The 23,582-nt window shown below is 37.8% G+C and overlaps 1 protein-coding gene and 1 long non-coding RNA gene across 2 annotated transcripts in view; one reads left to right on the top strand and one right to left on the bottom strand.

The window, feature by feature from the left end:
* The window catches only part of AUH (AU RNA binding methylglutaconyl-CoA hydratase), a 663,348-nt gene that overhangs the window by 54,744 nt on the left and 585,022 nt on the right, over window positions 1-23,582 (bottom strand). Inside the window, exons 8-9 of the mRNA XM_086961130.1 lie at window positions 12,592-12,642; window positions 8,254-8,301 (exon numbers count right to left, since the gene is read on the bottom strand). Of these exons, the coding sequence (XP_086817256.1) occupies window positions 8,254-8,301; window positions 12,592-12,642 (99 nt within the window). The remainder of the gene's footprint in view (window positions 1-8,253; window positions 8,302-12,591; window positions 12,643-23,582) is intronic.
* On the top strand, window positions 2,929-14,893 carry LOC147727084 (uncharacterized). Its single transcript, XR_015309308.1, has 3 exons — window positions 2,929-2,987; window positions 12,223-12,291; window positions 14,848-14,893. It is a non-coding gene; the product is annotated as an uncharacterized LOC147727084 (long non-coding RNA).

The following is a 23,582-nucleotide window of genomic DNA, read 5'->3' as shown; positions in this document are numbered from 1 at the left end:
GATTGCTGTGATTCATACAGACCCATATCACTGCTAAACGCAGATTACAAGATTTTTGCCAAGTTATTAGCAGAGAGGTTGAATGGGATGGTGGGAGCACTCCTTCACGAAGACCAGAAAGGGTTTGTGCGCGGTCTTAGAGATTTAACCTATAGCCTAATAGGTGCAATTGATTTAGACAAACTTCCACTAGCAGTCATTACGGTAGACGCAACTAAGACTTTTGACAGAGTTAACTGCATGAAGTATTGAGTCTATCTAACTTAGGGGAACATTTTTGTAGGGCAGTAAAACAAATTTATAACACTCCAACTGCAAAAATGCTGATCAATGGGAGGCTAACTGAGAAATGTAATATCCTTAGAGGTACGAGACAGGGCTGCCCACTGTCACCACTACTTTTTAATTTCTATATTGAACCCCTGGCAGAAAAAAATCAGGAAACATGAGGAGATACTTCCTTTTCAGTCCAGGGGATGGGAGAAGAAAGTGGGTTTATACGCGGACGATCTGGTAGCGTATATCTCAAATCTCAGCTCAGCACTACCGAATGTTTATGATCTGGCCGCAGGGTTTGGGAGGATTTCGGGATACGAAATTAATGAAGGAAAAACAGTGGTCATGGCATGGAATATGATGACACACGAGAGCTGCGTCAAATCAGAAATGAGATATCTGGGTATTAAAATTACCCAGAAAATCGAACAAACTCCTGAAACCAATTTTCAAACGATATATAAGGAGATAGGGAAACTATTGTTAGGATGGTCTCACCTGACCTTATCAATCTATGGGAGAGTTAACATCATTAAAATGACAATCCTCCCAAAACTCACGCTCGTATTTCAGAATATTCCGTTGACTTTCAAGGATGAATGGCTAAAAACAATACAGTCTAAAATATCTAGTTTTATCTGGGCCTCCAAAAGGGTGCGAATTTCGTGGAAAAAGCTCAGACGACGGTGCGAGAAAGGGGGGCTAAGGCTGCCAGACCTATCCTATTACGCCTGGGTGTTTTTGTTAAAAGGTGGGAAAGGGTTATTTAAAACATCAGATGACTGAGATAGGGAAGATGCACACAGCAATGTTAAAAGACATAATAGGGGGAGAATACGGTTTCATTTACAAATTTGGAGACCCAAGATTTTAAAAAAAATACGTCTAAGATCTTACTCAGTCTTGCGACAACTTGGCATAAAGTTAGAAAGAGTTCAAAATCAATTATTTTAGTGGGATGGCACCTGTCTTTGACTCTCCAGGATCCCTAGAATGGTCGAAGGACTCACTGGTGCGCCCACTGAAGGATGCAGGATTTACTTCTTTGAAACAGTTGATATCGGAAGGTAATTTAATATCATGGGAAGAGTGCCAAAATATGTGTGGAGGCCAACTTTCAAGGTTTAAGTATTTACAAATGTTAAGTTGGAGTCGGACTGTTGGGCCCGGAGCGGAACTAGTTAATAAGTTGGAAGAGAGTTTGGTACTTGGAACAACTCATAAGAAGGAGGTGGCAAATTATGATTGGTTATTACTAGAACTGGCTGATGGAGACTTCAACCTTCCGATGGAGCTGTGGGAGAGGAGCTTGCCAGGAGAACAGATACAAGATTTATGGCAAGTATCCTGCGACATTCTTTATTCCACAGTCCGACCCGCAAATTTAAGGCGGAACCACCTTTTTTGTTTCCACAGGGTGTATTGGACTCCATACAAGCTATCTAAAATGGGGAGTGGAGTAGTCCCGAAATGCCCTAAATGCAATAAGGAGAAAGGTGATGATACGCATATGTTATGACCTGTCCGGTACTTCGATCCTTCTGGTTGGATGTGAGTAACATAATCTTTTCCATTCTGGGAGAAGTACTCCAGGTGAGCGAACGGTTGATATTCTTTGGTCTCACTAATAATAACGCATCTATGGCAAATAATGTAAAAACATATATATTTTTATCTAATATTACTTGCAAGAAGGGAAATATGTAAGAACTGGGTTAAGGTTACTCCTCCCAATAAATTGGAATTGCTGGCTTCGATAAGGTATATAAACATCCTAGACAGAGCACATAAATGCAGGCAAAATGCTTTCTGGCTCCCCTATGAGATGTGGGTACAGACATGTATAAATGAGTCCAATGATTAGGCCTCTATATCAGTCTGCAAATACTCTGGTGGTAGCCGATGGTCTCAGGGCGGAATTGGCACCTATGGTTGAGCAATATTGTAAGATATAGAGTGTACCGTACCTGGTTTTTTGTAGCAAGATCACTCGAGGCGAACAGGGGAGAAGTGATCTGAAGCAGACTTCTTTCTCTTTCTGCTTATCCGGGCTATGAGAAAAAAAATGCCTTTGTTTCTTTTTCCTCCTCTCTGAAGGGTGCAAGTACATCCTGTCAGCTTCTTTAGAATTGAGCAAGACCTTTTTTTAGGCATGACCCAATTATCCATCCATCCAATCTGGATGATGGTGGTGTGATTTTTGGGGAATGCTGCTCTTATCATCCCTACTCAAAATAAAATAAAAAAGATAAGGGTAGGGCAACCTAAAATCAACACCAACTAATGTGCTGTCTTTAACACAGGCAGGCAGCGATTTGTTTTTCTGCACAATTATGTATTTCTCTGATGGAACTGTGTTTTTCCTTCCCCACTTCTTCCTCCTCCATGTTGATCCCATGATGCCATGCTGCCCGTAATATGAATGTTTGCTAATCAGAGGTTTTAGGTGATTATTCCAAATACCCTATATGTCTCCCTGATACTCAGTATCAAAGGGCATTTGTAATGCTGGTGACCGTGGGAACCAACCAATAATTTTCATTGCAAGTAGTTATAAATCCACCTTCCTTTTCTTAGATATTTGGAAAGTTAATGGTTTGTGCAATTTGACCTTTTCAATGGGAGTTTTCTGACTATTTTACTTTTTTGATGCAGAAGTACCATGGATTTCAAGGATGGTAAGCTGTGACAAAGCCTGTTTCTGCATTCAGGTGAGTCATTTGTTACCGTATCTCTTTATAAAACAGGGCAGAGTCTCTTCACCTTCTCCTTAGGGACATGCGATCAATGCCTAACTTTGGGTCGGGAGTGATATGTTAATTGAATCTTTTGGCCTTAAGGAATATTTCATATGCCAATGACACACAGCTTCTTCTAAGAGCAGTTGCCTCTTCTCCTTTTCCAGCGGAGGCACTGAAATCTGGCCTTACTGCCATCTTGCATTGGCTGAGAGAGAACCATCTGTTATGCAATGTGGAATAAATGGGGATCCTCTTGTTTGTCCAAATAAAAAGCGAATGGTTGCTTAACTGCTGGGGCCAGGATCTGCCACTCCACAAAAGCCTGCTTCTTGAGTGAGAAATTTAGGAGTAAATATAGATGACAGATTGTCTTTTGTCCCAAAAATTACTTCTGATGTTGCCTCCTGCTTTTGCTTCTTTAGATCACTGCACAGCTTTCTGTATCTATTGTATAGCAAATTTGTAGAGCACAACTTTCACCCAACGGGTACCTTGGTGCTAGCGTACGTTACATCAACACCCCCAGATGGAAAGAGGTGGATTTGTGATGAGGGTTCTCCCAACCGCAGGACTAGAATCTGGGAAACAGCCAAGTTTTAACCTTCTTTCTGAAATGCAGGAGGTCCTGAGACTTTCTAATTTCTAATGGAAGATTATTCCAGAGCTTTGTGGCGGAAGTGCTGAACACTCTGCCGCCTGACTTCACTCTTCGGAATCTAGAAACTATATATTGCCCATTGCATCACGTTGATGATGAAAACAAAGTTTGCAAATGGAATGCAATTCTTTCCAATGATTACCTCTGTTACATTCAGGACATTATTTAAAATGGTTTACCTCGAGAACTACCCACCAACCCTGGAGTCATTCTCACATGATGGCGTCTAAATTTTGTTGAGTACAGAAAAAAAATCACCTTTCAAATTAAGTATTTCTCTTAAATTTGAGGAGGTCCTGAAGCTGTTTTCAATATTTTGGTGCCCAAGCAAACAGCTGTCTGAAATTAAACCAGACCTGATCTTGAATCTTGAATAAAAACAATCTGAGGTGGAATCATAGTATATTTTCAAAAGCACATTGAAGGCATGACTGACTGCAAAACAAAGAGTTCTAACAAATACATGTTTTATTATTCTGGACCCAGCACTAGTCAGCAGGCAGGACAATGCACATCAATTGAATCTAAAATAAATGTATCTTTGCTGCAAACCAAACATCTAGCGATCAATAGCCTATTTTAAAAATGTTCCCACCAAGATAAACACCTTTGTTGGTGGCTTTATTTTGAGGATAGTTGTGACTAAATTACTGTAATAGTTACCCCACAATTACAATGAAAATATGAAGTCAAAATTAGAATATGTACATTCAGTGGCACTGGTTGGATGAATGAAAATCTGCCTCACCTTTTTGGTATGCAACCCTATCTCATGTTCATGTTTTCCCCAGGTATTATTTGATCCAAGGAAACTTTGGTAATAAATTCAATAATGATGTGTACAATGCAGACTAAGATTATGCTAGTTACAAGTTTCCAAAAGGTAGAAAACCTCTTTGCACTGTTTCTAGTTAGGCATCCAGAACGCAGTAATGTAAACTCAATACTATTGTTCTATGGGGATATTCCCTTGTGCCGGACAGAGGTTTTGGACAGTAACCCCAGCATTTGATTCTGACCTAGGTCTAATCTCAAAACACCAGCTAAAGTTTCTTCCCTCTTACATAAAATGATATGCTTTCTTTCTATTCATTATCATGATTTCCAAAAGGCAACCTGGCAGTCTAAACCTATTTGAGGAGTAACTCATAGTCCTTTGCTCTACACACATCATTCATCAAAGATTATACTGAGCTCTCCTGTAAGGTGTTCAGGTATTTATCTAGTGAGTCCTTTTCAAATCAGGTAATGTACGCAAATGAACACTTCATCTGTGGATTAAATATGGTACTGTGCACCTCATACTGATTCTACAACTTTTACTGTAGGAAGCATGTTATGGGCAAGATAGCCACTCTTGGGTTAATGCAGGTTCCCACTTCAATCATCAAGTGGACCCAATACACAAATATAACACTATACACTCTGAGGAAGACAATCAAAATTACATCATTCCACTTCTAAAAACCAGAGTGACTTGTACAAGAGCATGAAACCCATTAAGCTTCTTTGGGGAAGTTTAGTCAAACTACAGGTACACACCTATCACAAACATATTAAACAAAGGTGCCAGGCTTGGAAAAGACATATTCTCAAACTGTTCCTGTTCTTATTGCCTAATGCACAAACCAAAATAATAGAGCACACCTCTGCAATAAAACGAACCTAAAACAGAAGCCCATATGGTTTAGTGAAAAAGATATGCTGTGGATATTTTAGTGCCTATGCTCCATGATATCAGCATGTCCTGGCTATGGCTGACAGTAAGTGAAACCATTTCCATAAATCTGGAGGAAATAGATGGAAAATGATTAATATTGGGGCAGTAAAGGTTTCTGCTACACACATCAATTGCAGTTAGTGGGTCTACGTGCAAATGTAATAAATCTGAGATCACTTGTGGTTTTTTGCAATGATTGTGAAGAACATGTGAGCAATGGGGAAATCAGCTTATTGCACCCGTGATGGAATTTCCTACCAATCATGAAGTTGAAAAGTACACAAATTAATTTAAGCACACTCAGTCACAATATCAAAAATACTTAGAAAGGATTATCAACAGGTACAGTTCTCTTCTGAATTATAGAAAAACCAAACATTTTATCAAAACTCTAAAGTCATCAGTGAGGACACCTTTCATAGATATACAATGATGGTTGCTATCATCCAAAAACACATAATAATTTCCTATATGAGTAGGTATGATTTTTTTTTATTTTGAAACAAATTGTATCATCATAATAATTACTATGATTTTAGATTAAATTAGAGGAAAAATAAGAATAAGATCAGATCAGAAATGGAGCAGCATCCAAATAAAAAAATATAATGTACAGCTGGGTCCGATATGAGTTGTAGTGATCTGTTGTTTATAACCAAAAAATGTGTAACCAAACAGATTCTGGATGAAAGCAAAGCAATCAATCAACATGATGCTGGTATTGATTGGGATATAAGAATTGCCGCATTGACCAAGACAAACAATTAGGTAAAATGATGCGGAGGAAAAAAAATCTGTCAAAATGAGCTTGTCGACAATCTATCAAGGACCACTTTTTAATCAAATAAAAAGACACACTAGATCATAAATCTTGCAATTTGTTTGCTTTTGTTTTTGAAATTATATATGTTGAGGTTTCTACTGAAACCCACTTGGAATACGGACTATTAAATTGAAGCATGAGATATATTGGAAAAATATAAGGTTCTGATGAAGGCAAGAATGCAACCGTAGTGGGCCACAACAGTGTAACAACAGTTTTTTCTTGACTAAGAGAGATGATTGTTTATGACAACACTAGTGATTTATAAACCTGATTGATTGATAATCCTGATATGAGAAAAAGGAAACAAAAATGTGGGAATTTAGGCAAAAACAGAAAAACAAATTGATGCATCAGTCAAAAAATATGTAAACAAGATAATGAAAATGAGAATAAATAGAATGCATAGTAACTCTGTAAATAGTACAAGATATATATACTTAGTGGGGTCTACTCATGGCTTAAGAATAAAAGAGTTACTAGTAAATCTGCAGAACCACTGCTAATATTAGCAAAACAACTAATAGCGATGAGCTGGAAAAAAGGGTGGACCAAACATGAAGCCATGGTGAAGAGAAGTAATAGAATAAACTGAGTAATGAAGCATGCTAATATACATGGAAGTCAAAAAATGGAACGCTGACATGCCAGAGAGAGGGACACAATTAATTCTGAGTCTGTGAAAGATTTAGAGGAAGCAAACCAATGATCCAGAGATTGATGAAAGTGAGAATAAGCATGCAAGCTGAGGCCTGACACAATTAGGAAAGCATCCCCCATAAAGACACTAGAACCTCAGAGACAGATATGAAAGGTAAAGTGAGAAAATCAGCACAAATGAAGGGATTTGACCACATAGGCCAGAAATACGGCTTTGATTTGTTTATTAAAAGCTTTTTTGTTCTCTTCTGAGATTGCAAAGACCAGAGCTTGCGTACCATATTATTATGCTTAAAATAAAGGATTATTTGGGCTGCATTTTCTTTTTCATTTTCACTACTCCTGATAACAGTGAGTATTCATAGAATGTAATGGAAATTGTAATGATTTGTGTATTATACATAAATAAATATAAAGCAATATAAGGTTTCTTAAAAGAGGAGTGTCTAGGCATACAGAGTAATCTAAGTCTAAAGAAATGATGTGCATAATGGATTTGAATAAAATAAGTAGAACCATCTGTATATCTGTATACATTTTAAAGATTCATAGCTTGGATTTTTTTAATTAGAATAAATTAGATTGATTTAAGTTAATGACAGGGGGGAATTCCACCGGTAACTTTGATTTATTGATAAAGGAAGAAAGGCTTTTATTTATGCAGATATCATTAATCACATCTCCAAACAGGAAACTGAATTAAACAATAATCTTGACAAAAAAAGATGGACCAACAGTGTTTGAAAGAGGAAACATCACATCCAACATTCTAATACTGGAAAAACTGTGAAGGATCAGCTTTTAATTCCCAATGAGTCACAGCCTCCCAGTCAGATATATATTTGCATGGATGTGATGGAGGGACTGTGTCACCTGCTTGTGTTAGGACATGCTAGAGCAACCCTCAACACAGTACTCTCTATTGTTATGGTATATTAAACATTACCTTGCTAAAGTCTACTTACATAGTAGTTTTTGGTTGTTGAAGATGTCTTACTCAGAAACTTTGCACACCTTCCATGCTGCAAGGTTACTGTATTTACCACTTATTGCTTCTGCGTCATGCTGTCAGGGTAATTTTGCAGTAATCTACTTACCTTTGGACTGACTGTGAAATACCCTATGTTCAACTCCTTAATGAACCGGGTCCAACTTCTATGCCTCCTGAACAGTTGGATATCATCTATTCTTCTGGGTATAATGATAACAATGGTACTAACTGCAGATACTATGACATTTAGTACACTTTTACAAAGTTTTACATAGTGTTTTGTAGAGATAGGTGCAGGTCACAAAAAAGAGAGTGAGTAAAACTGAAATAGTACTATCAAGAAAGGAGAACCAAGTATTACATGGAGAAAATTGAGATACACACCTGACCATAGCATGCCTCTTCTATTGCTAAGCCAGTTGCTAAATCTACCTGCAAATTAAAAACAAATATATTTTTTAAAGCAATATATAGGTCACAATTTAGGCATCTGAAATGGGGCTATAACGTTTTGTAAACAACCTGTATCTTCATCTTACAATGTCATACCACAATTGTCTATCCAATGAGCTTGACAGCAATCTTAAGAGGGAGAAGATCAGAATGAGAACAGGTGAATTGCTACTTTTATTTTGTTAAATTGACAAACTTCTATCTGTTTACTTTGTCGCTGTAGAAATATGTGCATTGTTCAGTGGCTCTTCGAAGTGAAGTTACCTATTCAGATGTAGCTGCCTGGCAAGAACAGAGCAATGCGAACTTAAACTGTCACAGAAGTGCAGAGTCAACATCTACTCAATTTCAAAATAATGCAAAGTTTTGAAAAACAAACACTGACGACAAATATATCATCAAATTAACCAAAAGGTTTTTTCTTGTAAATAGGCATATCTCAATTATAAGAAAAAAAAAACGAGAGAACTGCAGGAACACATGGTGAACAATGACTAAGAAAACATATTCAACAAAAATAAAGCTATGTTTCAATGCATGCTTCATTTGATACAAGCAATCATACAACTCACTTCCTTTGGCACTAACGTTATACAAGTTAGTTTTGATGTAAAATATTTTTCCTTGCCAGGCTGACAGGTAGTGTTTAGTACAATGAAATACTTGCTTTGTTAGTGCATATTTATTTATTTGGTAATTTGAGTGAAGTGCATTTCAAGTTGAGAGGTGAAAAATGATGTGTGAAGGGGTACAAGTAAAATGTTTATATAGTTATACACAGAGTAGATCATATTACAATTGATTTCTGACTGCTAATCCTTTTCCACCTAGAATGCCAAATCCTTTTTATTGAAATTTAAGATCGTTGACCTTCATCACTTATTTTCTGCAATCTATATCCAGGGCAACTTTTCATTACTTTCTGCCACAAGTTGGATATTGAATAGAGAACCAGGGTTTATGAATTACTGTGGAGCAGTTTGAGAAATAATCAAAAGGTGGCAAACCATAGTTTTGTTTGAGAGAGTGCAATGTTTTATAATGTGAGCAAAATCACAAGTAGCTACTGATTAATGCTCTCTCCGTAGTCTGGATTTTGCAGCTTTCCTAGGTTTATGCACTGGTTTCGTTTTTCCCTGCAAACTGTCAATGTTTTCTTACAAACAAGTAGCTGAAAAAGATGGCTCACCTTTCGAGATATGTTAATTTCTACAAATATTTCAAAAATATTTTCAATTACCTAATTTTAACATGACAACCCACATGAAGCAAACATCACAAACTGTACCTTGTGACCATAGTACTTACAAGAAGTACAGAACGTTTATGATCTAAAATCTTTGCAACTTCCAACACCCTCAGTTAAAAAAAAAATTAAGGGACTAACTTTTATGAAAGAGTATGACTTCCATTAACTCAAAATAAGAATTACTGTGCTAAATTTGCTTTCTCATGCAGATTCAGGCGCAAAAAGAAAAATATTCACCACTATTTCAAGCCTTGGCTAAGCGGTGTTCAATATTTCATATTTTAGCTGTTTCTATAAGTTTGGAGTTTGTACTGAAAATATGTCAGAAAACTATGAATTAATACACAAAGCTGTATGTTTCTTAAAACTGGACAACAACTAATTCATTGTTTAGATTGGTCAGTGCATCCTAAAGAAAAATCGTCAATGAATGCACAAAATAGTGAACACAAGTATGAAAATAAGAGAAATTCCTGAAAAAAGTTGCATATGTAAGTAGAAGGTCGATGGATGAAAAGAGTATCCATTATGATTCCTAGACCCCTCAAATCTTAGAGATAAGATCTTTCAATGCCACACAATATGCTTTCGGTGTCGGGGGAGTGTGAATGATATGAAACTAAATATAAAATATTTGGAAATTAGGTACATTGAACGGATATATATGTTGAACTGTACACAAATATCTGAATAAGGGATAGTTTACAATTATACCTTCCGAAAACGTACAATATGCATAATGCCATGGTGGAAGTTTTGTTAGCAAAAAATGTTTTTATTCACACTTGTGACTTGTAATTCATAAATTGTACATGCATCAAGTGATAATCACAAAGGTCATATCATCCTACATTGCCACACACCTCTCAATAAAAAGTGTACCTCACATATGCAGATGGGCATTGGGTACAGAAAGCAGACAGAACAGTGATTCATTTTTAACTATTGTTTTACACAGAAACTTGGCATGTGTAAAAGTTGGATACTTAGGGAACCCTGTTAATCTCAATTGTTTTAGGCCAAAGGCATACAACCTTCAAACAGTGCCTAAAAATAGTATAACCTCAAATGTGTTTGGATTGCTGTGCAAATACTGTGTTTGCACACCTCTGCCAATTAAAACATTACCCCACAATTGAAGATGGGAATAATACCTGGCAGGAGACTTAGACCTAAATGTGGGAATGGCAGCTGTTTTTCTGGGTTTTTCTCTTTGCATAGATTAGCATAGAGGGATTGCTGCAGGTGTTGGGTCATGGGTTACCCACAAAAAACAAAACCTACAAACCCCAATAATTTCCTGAAAACTGAAGACCTTCAAAAGTCCATGGAGGAGTGACATGGATGGGCTTTATCATACTCATAATGCCCTGTCATGCCACACTAGAGCTAAATTATAGCATATGCTCATATTTATGTATTGGAAAACAACATTTTGGGGCAATGGCAAATATTCTAATATGTCAATTGCTCACCATTCTGCTCATAAAAGCCGTACATGAGTGGCTAAGTATAACATATGGCAGAGACACAGACCAAAACTGCAACCAAGGCAATGACATTTGGAGCAACTTTTGCAGAGATATTTGGCTTATGAATTTTACCCTGTTCTAGTGACTGCCCACCCCCGCTGGGTGAATACTCCTCATTTATCTCTTGCATTCACTAATAAAGCTTGGTCATAGGGCAAAAATTATTCAACGGTCCTTTAGAAATTAACACAAAACTTCCATTCCAGAAGTGAAAATATATTTTAAAAAAAAGACTACACATGGAATTAACTTAAATAAAAAGGGTAAACACACTCAAAAGTTCAAAACCACAAACAAATAAGGTAAAGTGATTCAGTCCAATATAAAAGATATTACTTTGAGGTATCAACTACAAAAATTGCTTTATCATCCTTCTAAATGCAGAGTGACCCAAAGTACAAACACACAATAGTGCTTCTGAAAAATTATTATAAAGATCACTAAGCAGTGTCTTGGCTTTTCGCTCATCCGTTATGAGTCTACCTGGATAGTCCAGCAATTTGAAAAGGTCAAAAAGAAAAAGCATTTTAAGCCTAAGCCTCCAATAACAAATTAACAAAACTTTCCTGGAGTCAAATAGATGATCCAAAAGGGAAAGTGGCAACTAGCTAGTGAGTTCATTTTTATTACGAAAGAAATCTTTTTTAATTAAGATTGTTCAAATTGTTCTTTTCAAAGTACCTGCAAGGCTTTAGAGTAACTTTCTTTGTCAAATACTCTGTAATGGTGTAAAACTTAGGAGTTCAATTTACCTGCAGGAGGGCAAGAGCCACACTATACCTTTGGAATATCCACATGATATACGTGTACATACAATTAAGTTAAGTGGAATGCATTTATGTAGTCAGTGATTATAGAAAGTGTCCACTGTGTATGTGGACCACGTGGTGTGGTGGTGCTCACTTATTGTGTAGAATAAACCCAAATAATATATTGTTTATACGACCACAAAGAATTCAAAGGTTTGTTTGGTTTCACAGTTCTGGTTAAGGCTGAAACTGAAGTTTATTCAAGAATGGAGACTCAGTATATTAATAAAATAATTTGCAGGTCAAAGGTTTACATCTGAGGTTTAAACATGAATGCGTATTAAACAAAAGTGCTTTCATTTTTTCACAGCTGATAATCCAATAAAAGAAGAAGGAAGACCATGATTTGATTCCAGCGACTGTTGTATTTACCTACTGAGTGAGTAGCAGCTGTGTTAAAAAATATGTTAAAAACTGCATGGACAAAATTCAAATGATCTTATGGTTCAAACTGATGTTTATTTTTTAGAGGCAGTTATCTGCAGTCATGAAACATAATGTAATTTTAAGACAGTGGATTTAAAATACCATACACAATCACAACAAACTATCTTTTTCTACCCTCAGACAATAATATAGTGATGGTTTTGTACTGGACCTAATTTCCAAGTCTAAATAATAATATTTCACATTTATCTTTTTATGATTCGATTTCATAAAGTCACATGTGGATACTTACTTCAATCCCTTGGTTGATAGCTAATTTCGCCATTCTAATAGCTACAGGCCCCTAAAAGATACAAAAAATAAGTGTAAATGGCAACAATACAGTTATATGGGAGATATAAAAATAGTAGCAACAAACATTTATAATCCTAATGTTGAGTATTATTGGGTTTGAAGTATATTAATGGGTTAAGGAGAGCTCTCTGATCCTTTTAGTTTACACTGTGGAGTGAGGCAAGACCGTGTTTTAGCTCCATTATTATATATTATTTATATTAATAAGCTTAGTGATTTTTTGTTTTATTGTAACCCAAGATGTTCCACATATCAGCTGTGTCCCCATACCCATACTATTTTACGCTGATGCCGCAGCACTTCTTGCCCACACTCCAAAAGCCTTACGCTGTTTGATTCATGCCTTATCTGATTTTATGGCTGATCTAGACCTTTCAACCAATTTTTCTAAATCTCACACCATGGCATGTGGTCCTACACATTATATGTTGCAAACTCTTTATGTAAATCAGAATAGCTTAGGAAGTGTACGTAGATTACCACACCTAGGCCTTGTTTTGATTGTAATGGATCCTGGGTGGAAAACTACAGGTATAAGAACACTAAGTTCAAGCAAGCTATTGGTTCACTGTTTAATGTTGGCAAAGCAGGGGTGGGCAACGTATTCCCTCTTTTAGAAATATATACCAAGCAATGTGCGATGGCAGTGGAGTCTGGGGTTATAGAAAGTGCATGCCTTATAAGTAGAGGAAAATCGCTTTTGTAGGCACCTCCTCTCACTTGCCCAATCGACCCTCACTATTTTTGTCATGAGGAACTGGTTTTGCCCTATCTTGAAGATCTTATTATGTTGGGACCCCTTTTGTTGTGGCTGTCTGTGTGGAGTAATACTGAGGTCTTTTTTAGTCATGACAATCAAGAACTGTGTTTGTTTTGATTGGGGTTTGAGTAATCCCTGGTTTGCATATGTGAAACAAAGCTTGGCGGATTTAGGAAAATCTACTCTATTTGATAATTCTATGTTAATAAGTGAAAATGATAAGCACTTTGTGAAGCGTTTATTCATGAATTGATGCCGTGCTGAAAGGGAAAATAAGGAAATGAATCATTCACTGGTCAGAAATTATATTATTTTAAGAACTAACTGAGGCACTGAACCATATTTCTTTTATGTGCGCAATAACTGGGGAAGAGCCTTGTTGTGGAGGTTTAGAGCTGGTACTATTTGCCATCTGTTATGTTTCCCACAAGGTTATTTTAGGAAGGTGGAAGGGGTTAAATGTGCCTGTGATAACACTTCATCCTCACTGCACTTTACTTTGTTTTGTGAGTTTTATTAACCTTTTAGAGCTTTGTATTCATTACCTCTTTTTAGGGCATACACTTTTAACCAAAGCAGAATGCCTCTTTGTTTTCTACAATTGCTTCCCAGTATTGATATAAGTTTTAGACAGAGTTGGTTTCGTAAATGAGCTGTTACCAATAGAGTTTAGATTTTTAGAGTGGGAGATAACTGAATTTCAATGATTATTATTGTATGATTTTGCACAGATTGTAAGTGTTATGTTATCTTTTATGATTGTCTTTGACAGTAGAATAAAAAAGAGGGATGGGTTAAGGAATGTAAAGGAGTTGATAGGCACTTATTAATCAATCAGTTAGTATGAAAATCCATGTCAAATTTCCCATCATGGCAAATTTCCTATTGGGTGCAAACCAAAATATCTGAAGCACAACAAAAGGTGTATAAGAGAGCTGCAAGTTATTGTGTGCAGTAACATGTACCAGAAGTGCATAATAACTTCTATTGCAATTACAGAATTTTAATAAACGTTTGTAATGTTGGCATACATGTACATTTAGGTGTCTTGAAATAAATGAACACACGTCTGAATTGGAATTTAATCTTTCTTTCCATCTTGCGGCCTCATTCACATGGGATAATTGTCATCATAACATTACATTTATAACTGCAAAAAGTTGGATTTCTGTTTGGAGTTCAAAAATCCTGATTTTCAGAATATATTTTTGAAACACACTAACCCTTAATCCTACTTATGAGTGTGTCAAATCTGCAATCATTCCTTGGATTTCTTTGTGATATATAGTTATGAACACCAAAGAAGAGCAACTTTACTAAACTAAAGTTATTTGGCAACAGATTTACTAATTTTTATGATATACACCCTTTAAGCTTGGTTATTTTTTGGTTGTATTTTCGTGCTCAAAGACTCTTTTCTTTCTATTCTTACAGTTCCCGAAAAACTATTACGGATACCATGGCAGTGCTGGTTCTAAATTGTTTGAATGGAGGAATGAAGTAAATTCAAGAAAGTATTTTTCACACTTTGTTTTAAAATGGCTACTTCATATAATTCATTAAGTAATATTGTAGTTAGTAGTTTACATGACAAAATGTAACAATCCCATTCTAGCAAATCCATTTCTTTCTCCTTCATAAACCATTAATCACAGTTAGATAATTTCTGTATAGTTTATGGCATAGTAGAAGGTCTCATGAATCCCTCTTCTAGAAAAGGTTTATCAACTGATTTTTCTCAAACCCAAGCTTCTTTATCTCCACAATTCAAGGGCTTTGTGTCCATAGGCTGTGCCCCACCGTTTCGTTTTTCAAAAAAACTACTTTTGGGAATTATTCTTGAAGCTACTTCATGTTCTACTACGCCCGTGAAAGAGAGAACCAACACTCCTGTTGCCAGTCATAGAGCGTCTCTAATGAGCTAACTACTTACTCCCATAGGTACATCCCCTCCCAAAGACCCTTCTTTGTCTGTGGGAAGAAGAGGGAAAGATCACTCCTTTTGCCAGTCCTGGAGCCCATTGTATCATAAATGAAGAGGGACCTTTATAAAGAAATGGGCACAGGGTAGTCCCCTCTCCAAGGTGTTTCCAGTCTTGAAAAACTCCACTCAAAAATGAATGTTCCAAACCTCCTAGTAAAACTTGGATGCAATCAGTCGTGGTGCTTGTGTGTGACAGCTAGAATCAGCAACTACTCTTAAACATACTTTCAGAGGCTGAAACAGTTGATCTCAGCTTGCAGTGTCCAAACTCGCACTGGAGCTCATAATAACTAAATTGAAATCTGGCATTCACCTTTAAAAAAACGTTGTTCTTTATTGATTCATAACATTCAAATTATTAAGTAGAAAATCCTTCCCAGCACGTGTTTCGCACCCTAGAGTGATCCTTTCTCAGGGGTTCACGGGCTTGCCTCATATAAAAACAAAGAACAAGAAACCAGATAATAGAGGACTTCAATGAAAGTGAAGTTAAAACGATCATGCAGAGTAGACAATGCAACATAGAAGTAGTTGGTTGTGGTGATTTCAAAGATTCGGCACTGTTGAACCCTAAACACATACTGTAAAGAAAGAATGTCTTTCTTAATGATTGAAGCAACGTTTTTATTAAACTATCTCAATTCCAGAAGTTGTTACCGTCTTTACTTTCTTGTAGACTACTTTCTCAATCCCTGCTGTATATTACAATCAAAAGAATGGACAATGTGTATGCACTTTTAGGTCAGGGGCTGCCTCCTTCCACTTGTGGATTCTACTGCAATTTGGGACAATTACATTTAATTAGTAGTCATTGATCAAAAGCAAAACTGTCTAGAAGGTACATCTCAACAGAAGAGTGACTTTTCTATAAAAACCTTGCCCAACACTGTTGCAACTTTGTGCACAAATAAGGAATGCTTTCTAATCTGTAATTAAAGACCCAGAAGAGCACATCAGCAGTTTAGTTTCCATTGTTGAGCACTGGCCAGAAACTAAATGTAAACTAAGCTTTGCCTCTGTCAAAAAGACAACACCCTTGTCATCATGAAAGAGTATTGGTGTAGGCACTGGTAAAGGTGCCCATGAAGCTTGGAAATTTGAGCATACAATCATGGGCAGAAAATAAATTCGGATCACATAACTAAATTGGGGTGGGGTTGACATGTAAGTATCTTATTGTTCGTCTAGAGGGTAGGGCACCAGGAAGGCTCCTTATAAATGCTAGTTTAGTTACTCTTCCAGTGAGTTATTGTTAGCTCCCGTCTGCCCTGCAGAACTTAAGATGAAAATCTGGTATGTGGTGAGATAATTATCTGATCTGGGTGTAAAGTTTGAAAAGGCTGTTCGTTTTCTTTTTCTGCATTTTAAGCTGAACACTTTGGCATTTTGTGCTTTTTATGTCTCTTGGGAAGGTTATATGTCAGGTAGTAAGTACAATGTTCAGGGTGCTACTGCCTAATAGATGATGCAACACATCTTAAAGTTGAATCAGACCTGGAAAGGAAGCGAGTGGAGGCCCATCTGAGGAAGTTGACAAAACTCAAATATTCTGACTGGGTTAATATAATTTGTTTTATTTTTTGTATCTTTGTTTATCATTTTCGAAAAGGTACAAAATATACAAAAAACAACCCACAGTATAGGCATACTTGGAGGAAAAAGCAGTACATAACAAAGTTGCTGTAAAGGCCATTCAGAAAGGTAGACACATTAGCATACACATGACAGCAGGATACGTGATGTATCCATTAGTAAAAGGAATGACAGTTGAGCTCAGCATAGGGCATTACAACTGTGGCTAATTATTAAGGGAGTCAATAAGGAATAAAAGGTGGTAGTAGAAGTAACATGTGCAGTACATTCCCAGTCAGTCTGAATCCCGGCATTCCTGCAATAAAAGATATTCATGGAGTGGATTCCATGGCATACATCTCGCTTGTGGTATTGCAGTATGCCAAATGTTTCAGTCAGTAGGGACATAAGGGCAGTGTTGAATACCTCAGTGCAGGGTGATCCCAAGCTTCGTTAGAAGCAGTGCTATAGCTGTGAATCTACTGACCCGACGTGGTACATTTTCCACATACATGCCAAGGCAAGAAGTGGGTCAGGCGCTAGGTCGGCCCAAACCATTAAGGAGAGTTGAGTGAAAACTGCATTCCAAAAGCATCCCACAGGACAATGACCAATGTGCGAGATCGGCGCCAGCGGCATGACACTAAGGGCAAATGGAGGACCTTGATGGGACTATTTTATCCATGGCACTGGGTGTGGTGTGTGCGTGCCATAGGAATGAGTAATGTATGCATCTGTGTCTTTGGTTAGGTGATTAGGAGGTTGGTTTGGTTGGAGCAGTAGTACCAGATTGTATTCGCTAGCAGTCAGTCCTGTTTGTGATCCCAGACCTCCCTGAACCTTGCATCTCAGGTCGACAACAATGCTACACAAGAGTGGTAGTTTGGACACCAAGCGTCCTCCGTCAGGGTCAGTTATCACTAACGTCAAGGGAATTAACTCCTCAGGAGCCAGGTTCATATAATGTTAATAAACGGATTATAACACAACTATAGCAGCAAGAGATATCCTTTCGAAACACTGCAGCTATTTAAAATGCAGAATATATTGTATCAATCAAGCAATCGAACTTTTCGGGAGATTTGCTCAGATCAAGGACAAAAACTGGTGTGCATCAAAGAGTATCTAGTTTTTAGTTACCCCTATTTCTCATTGGGAACTATATTACCAATACCAGTAAAAAAACTGTTTAGATATTCAAGCTTTGTGGCCCTGATAAAATGGGTCGCCAAAAAGGCCATGTATTTACCAAATAAAAAGGCAAACTACCAAATACCTAACTCCAATGCAGATCCTTGAAGAGATTATAAATTCGATGTAAGTGACTTGATGTGGTTTATGCAGTACTTGCATTTTACCTAAAGTCTTTTCTACTTGTCTGCATGCATTCCAAAACTCTAATGGAAAAAATGTGAATACACTTACAGTTATTGTTAATCAGTTAGGTATTTGTATCTTCGATAGTTCTGTGTACAGCTTGTTCTCACCTTTCACTCCTTCCATCCACTTAATTTCTTTTGTTCTGGGACAATCCAGTTTGTTTGACAGCGTGACTAGAAAGGTTCTATGCAATAAGTCTGGTTGCCAAATTGCCTCCTCACTCAAGATGGCTTGTTAAATAATATTTTGTGACAGCATCAGAGCACACTACAAAGATGTAATGGTTTTGAAGCAGGGAAGGTACAAAACATGTATTATCTAGATAAAATTACCACTACTGAATAAATTCATACCTCAGCTGGTTAATGTAGAGTATATCTAGAGCTATGAAAATAGCACATGGCAATGTGATTTTAATAAATAAATACACATGTGGCGAGGTACACCTGGGTGAAGGACTCTTTAGAACAAGTGAGATCAAGAAAAACTATGCAAATTGTTAGGTACCTATCCTAAAACATGACCCTAAAAGAAAAACATTCCCTTTAAACACACCGTTCCAATTAACAATCTCTACTATTTCATTAAATCAAGGCCCAACATAAAGCAGTAGTCATCAAAACATGAAGATCCATATTTTCATATTATCATATACCACATTTCTAATTGGGTCTAGGTCACAGTCCACTATTCAGTAGTTTTACTTTAAGGGACAAGTTAGGGACAGGGTTACAACTACAGGAACCTTGTAAGCGTCTATTCGGTACCTTGCCAGTTATATATATTACATATATCAAACATTTTTGTTTCTATCTTAATGTACAGGATGTTCTCCCTGCATTCTATTTAGCATCTCAAATTGTTGCCTGTATACCAAGAGATCTCATTCTATTTGCTCCCACTAATAAATATCCTTTGGCGAGTAGCAATGAGCCCTAGGAGCTATATTGGTTTCTCATCAGTCTACTTGATATTCAATAACAATAATAAGTCTTATCAGTCCATCTGTCTATTGCTTTATTAATTATTTTGTTATCTCTTTATTGCATTTTGTTACTTATATGGTTAGTTGACAACTTCTAAAACAATACAGCAGATGTGACTCCAGATGTAATCAATACAGAGCGTGTAACTGACATTTCAAGGTCAACGCTGTCTATTGCTTTATTGCAACGATTTGCAGCAGCAGCTTTTGCTTCAGCATTTTCTAGTTCTGCCCATTTTTGTCAGGGTCTTTTGCAAAATTCCAATTCGTGGTTATCAGACAATTGGCCATTAGATGTGTCAAATCCAGAGTGGCAAATGATGGGTCAAAATGTCGAAATGTTTAATGTATTCGATTAATAGCTTCAGCTGGTGTATGTAAACATTGGCTAGCCATGAATTCCAGTCCTCTCATCTTTCAATGTGCAAATAGTGATTTTGAATAACAGAAAAACCATTTGCACTACATTTTGTTTTATTGGCTCAGCTACGACACAGATAGAGATGGAACATTAGACACATGGGGGCAGTCAGGAGACATGATCCCTTTACACCCTTGTAGGATAGGAAATGCAAATCAAATTAAGAAATGTTTTTAACCCCTCCCATGCTCATGACGGAGCCGCTCCGTCATGAGCATCGGCTGAGCTGTGCTCATGACGGAGTGGTTCCGTCATGGCCCTGTCGCTGTGTCTGCGCGGCCCTGATTTCGCACCTGCGCGGCGCGTTCTATTGAGCGGGCGGGGCCATGACGGAACCGCTCCGTCACGAGCACAGCTCAACCCCGGCTCGTAACGGAGCATGCGGCCGCCGCAGCGAAGGGGTTAAACTATAGATCAGAATAAAAATCAGATAACAGAACAATTCGCCAGTGAACTACTTCAGGGAGGGATCCACAAAGTGCGCACTTATTTGGAAAATTCCACACATATAGCAAGATTGCTTGTTGAATGATTGCCTTTCTTATGGGATGATCACTGCCGCTCCTGGCAGGACTCTGCAGAGCAAATATGGTGGCTGATTTCATAATAGTTACTCATTTGCCGCTCATGATTAAACTCTGCAGAGCACATAATATGGCAGTTGTAAAGGGCAATGTATAATGCCTATTCCTTTTGCTTGCTCACTTTCACTTCAAGGTCCACACCTTAGGGTAATTACTATGGCTAGTTATATAATGTCTATTCTTATGGGCTGCTCCTAGCCACACCAGAGTGGACTCAGGGCTTGCCTGGTGGTGTTTGATGTGGGCTTGTGGAAGGTGTGCCCTATCCAGCCCCAAAGTATTTTCATAAATACTTTATGAGCACGGAGTTAAAAGGTCTGCTGCCGTAGGTCTTTGTTTCTGATGGTGTTTGGCCAGTGCTTATGGAGGCAGGTGCTGATGAAGGTCTGGACTTTGTTGGAGGTGGTCACCGTTGTCCTCCAAGTTTCTGCTCCATACAGAAGGACCAACTTATGTTGGTGTTAAAAAGTCCGATCTTGGTTTGCAGTTTTAGGTCCCTGGAATGTCATAACATCTTTAGGTGAATGAGCATAGCCCTTGCTTTGCAGATTCCTGCCTTGACTTTGGCATCTGTGCTGTCCTGCTTATCTATGACGCTGCTCAGGTAGGTGAATGCCTTAATCTCTTCCAGTGCATCGCATACAACAGAGTGACTGCAGCTGTGCTGGCCGGGTTTGCCTTCAGAATTGTGTTTTTTCCCCTGTGAATGTTGAGGACAAGTTGCACTGATGGGGCTGCCACCCTGCTGTCTCCTCTTTCATCTGAAGATGGGTATGGGAGAGAAGGGTCAGGTAGTCTGCATAGTCCAGGTCATTGAGCTGCATACAAGCCGCCCATTGGATTCCATTTCGTCTCCTTGATGTTGATGTCTTCCTGACCCAGTCTATGGTCCACAGGAAGCAAAAAGGAGAGAGCAAACAACTTGGGCAGACTCCGGCACTCAACTTGAAGGCTTCCATGAGCTGTACTCCATGGACTATCTTGCAGGACTCATGGTCATATACTATGGTTGTTTGTATATTTGTTGCACCTCTGCTCCAAGGTGAAACATCAGCAGATCTAATGCGGGTGATTTTATAACAACAATTTTGCATGGGTTATTCCATACTGCTTCTGGGTAGACTCATTAGCGGATATACTATGGTTGGGTAAATAATGCCCATTTTATATGGGATGTTAATATTGGAAGGATATTAAGCGTTTTGACACATGCACTACATAGCAATATCATAATGTGTTACTATAGAGCATTAGCAGTTTTGGGTAGAATACTGTGCGATTGTGTGGATGGTTGTGTTGAACAATAGTACAGCAATACATACAGTTATCATATTGCTTCCATGTCACATCTGCTGGACTCAAAAACTCATTCAACAAAGGATACAATATTGTGTACCTTTCATGGGAAGAACCCATTCCATTCAAGCACTTTCTGATGCCACACATGCAATGTAGCTTGCACTGTATGCTATATACCACTCCAAAGATTTTGGATCTATTCAAGAACTTTTCTGAACTGCAGTCCTGCGGTCCCAAAGCACGATCAGATAACTATACTTTTGCATCTATTGCTTAAGCATCCTAACTTCAAGCACAATAAGAGTACCAATCAAGTACTCCAACACAACATATAGAGGTTTAATAAACATCTAAGCAATTCCATGGAGCAGGATGTTACCTATGGCAAATATGTTTCCACTTCTCACCCGGGGTATGAAGCAAGGCATAAATGCATTAGCCAATACAATATAGTCTTTTACCAATAATAGCAAACAAACCTATATTGATTTAAACCAAGGATCTCCAACCTTTTTTGGTAATAGAAGCTACTTTTGTTCAATGAAACTCATTGAGAGCTATTAATATTACAAGTATTGTAATTGTGACCACGTTAGACAAGATTAGATTAGTGGTCATCATATGCAAGATTGCTAAAAGCTATCAACTCAGTGCATCAGGCATGGTTGTTAGCAATAATGTAAACAAGCAAAGCAAATAGGTTTCATTTTGGTAATCAGGCTCGATCTCAAAGTACATCTAAGTAGGGCCTATTTCAGACAGTGTTTAAATTCCCAAAAAGTGCTATGGAACATTTGAAAATGAATAAATAAACAAATAGCAGTGGGGGATGCAGGTAACATAAAGGAGGAGGGCAGAGTAGGTAAAGAAACCACAAACAGCGTGAGGAGGATGGGGTGGGGGAAAACAACACAAGGCGGAGTAATAGCGGGAGAGATGGACTGCTGAGACATACATGCACTCTATAAGAGGGCATGTTAAAAAATGAAAGAGGAGTCTGTGGCCAGTGGAAGGACACTGGCGGTAGACAGGAAGATGTACTTCGTCCATGCTCCATGGCAGGGCACACACTAAATTCCATGAGAAAGCAGTGTCGAGGAGAAGGTTGTGCCACATTTAAGCTTTTTTTCCCCCAGAAGAGATTTCGCAAGCATAGCAGAAGTGCGTTGCAGGCGAGACCTAAAAAGGGTTGATCGATATGGAGTGCCTTTGCATGGGTAATATTTAACAGCCATAGCTGCAATGCCCCTGGTGCCAAGGAAATAATATTCATAAAACATCTCCCCAGGGCCAAACGATCTATCACTCAAATATCCGATTTATATGTATTTAGAAATTATGTCATTTTTCTCCAAATAACAGCTAATAAGTTCTGAAAATAAGCACATCTCGATCTCAAATATACACTCTCCCTTTTAGTACATGTAAATTAATTAAACGAAGCAAAAGTCCTTACTTGGAGAGATCTGTACAGCTACCAGCAGCTCATGAGCTACTAGTTGGAGACATCTGATTTTACTGCTATAGAAAAAGCCTCCATTTGATGATAACTCAGCGCCCGCTCTCACCATGACTGGCATAGCCGCCAGCAAACCTCCAAAAGCAGAAGGGCACTGTGAGAAGTTGGCCTGATATATGATGTTTCCAATTCTGGAACCACCTTGTATCAGTCCAAACAATCTTTTATGGTGTCTGGTTGTAAGTCAACTTTATAGACAAGCTATCTTAATGGTAGCATAGACTAAGCAGCCTTAAAGGCTAAACTCAAGAGGTCGTGTTAAGCGAGCTGTTTTACCAATCACAATCCTGTAATATCAAATGAAAGGACACCACACAGGTATATATTATAAAAATATATGTGTTTATTTCTAGAATAATCCCCAGTACTCTTTATGAGCAAAAGAGGCACAAGCGTTAAATCAAAAGCACAGTATAACATACAAA

The sequence above is a fragment of the Lissotriton vulgaris genome, chromosome 3_1 (genome assembly GCF_964263255.1).
Source record: "Lissotriton vulgaris chromosome 3_1, aLisVul1.2, whole genome shotgun sequence".
Taxonomy (NCBI): Eukaryota; Metazoa; Chordata; class Amphibia; order Caudata; family Salamandridae; genus Lissotriton; species Lissotriton vulgaris.
Note: the sequence above shows the minus strand (reverse complement) of the source record. Positions and strands in the feature narration are given on the sequence as shown.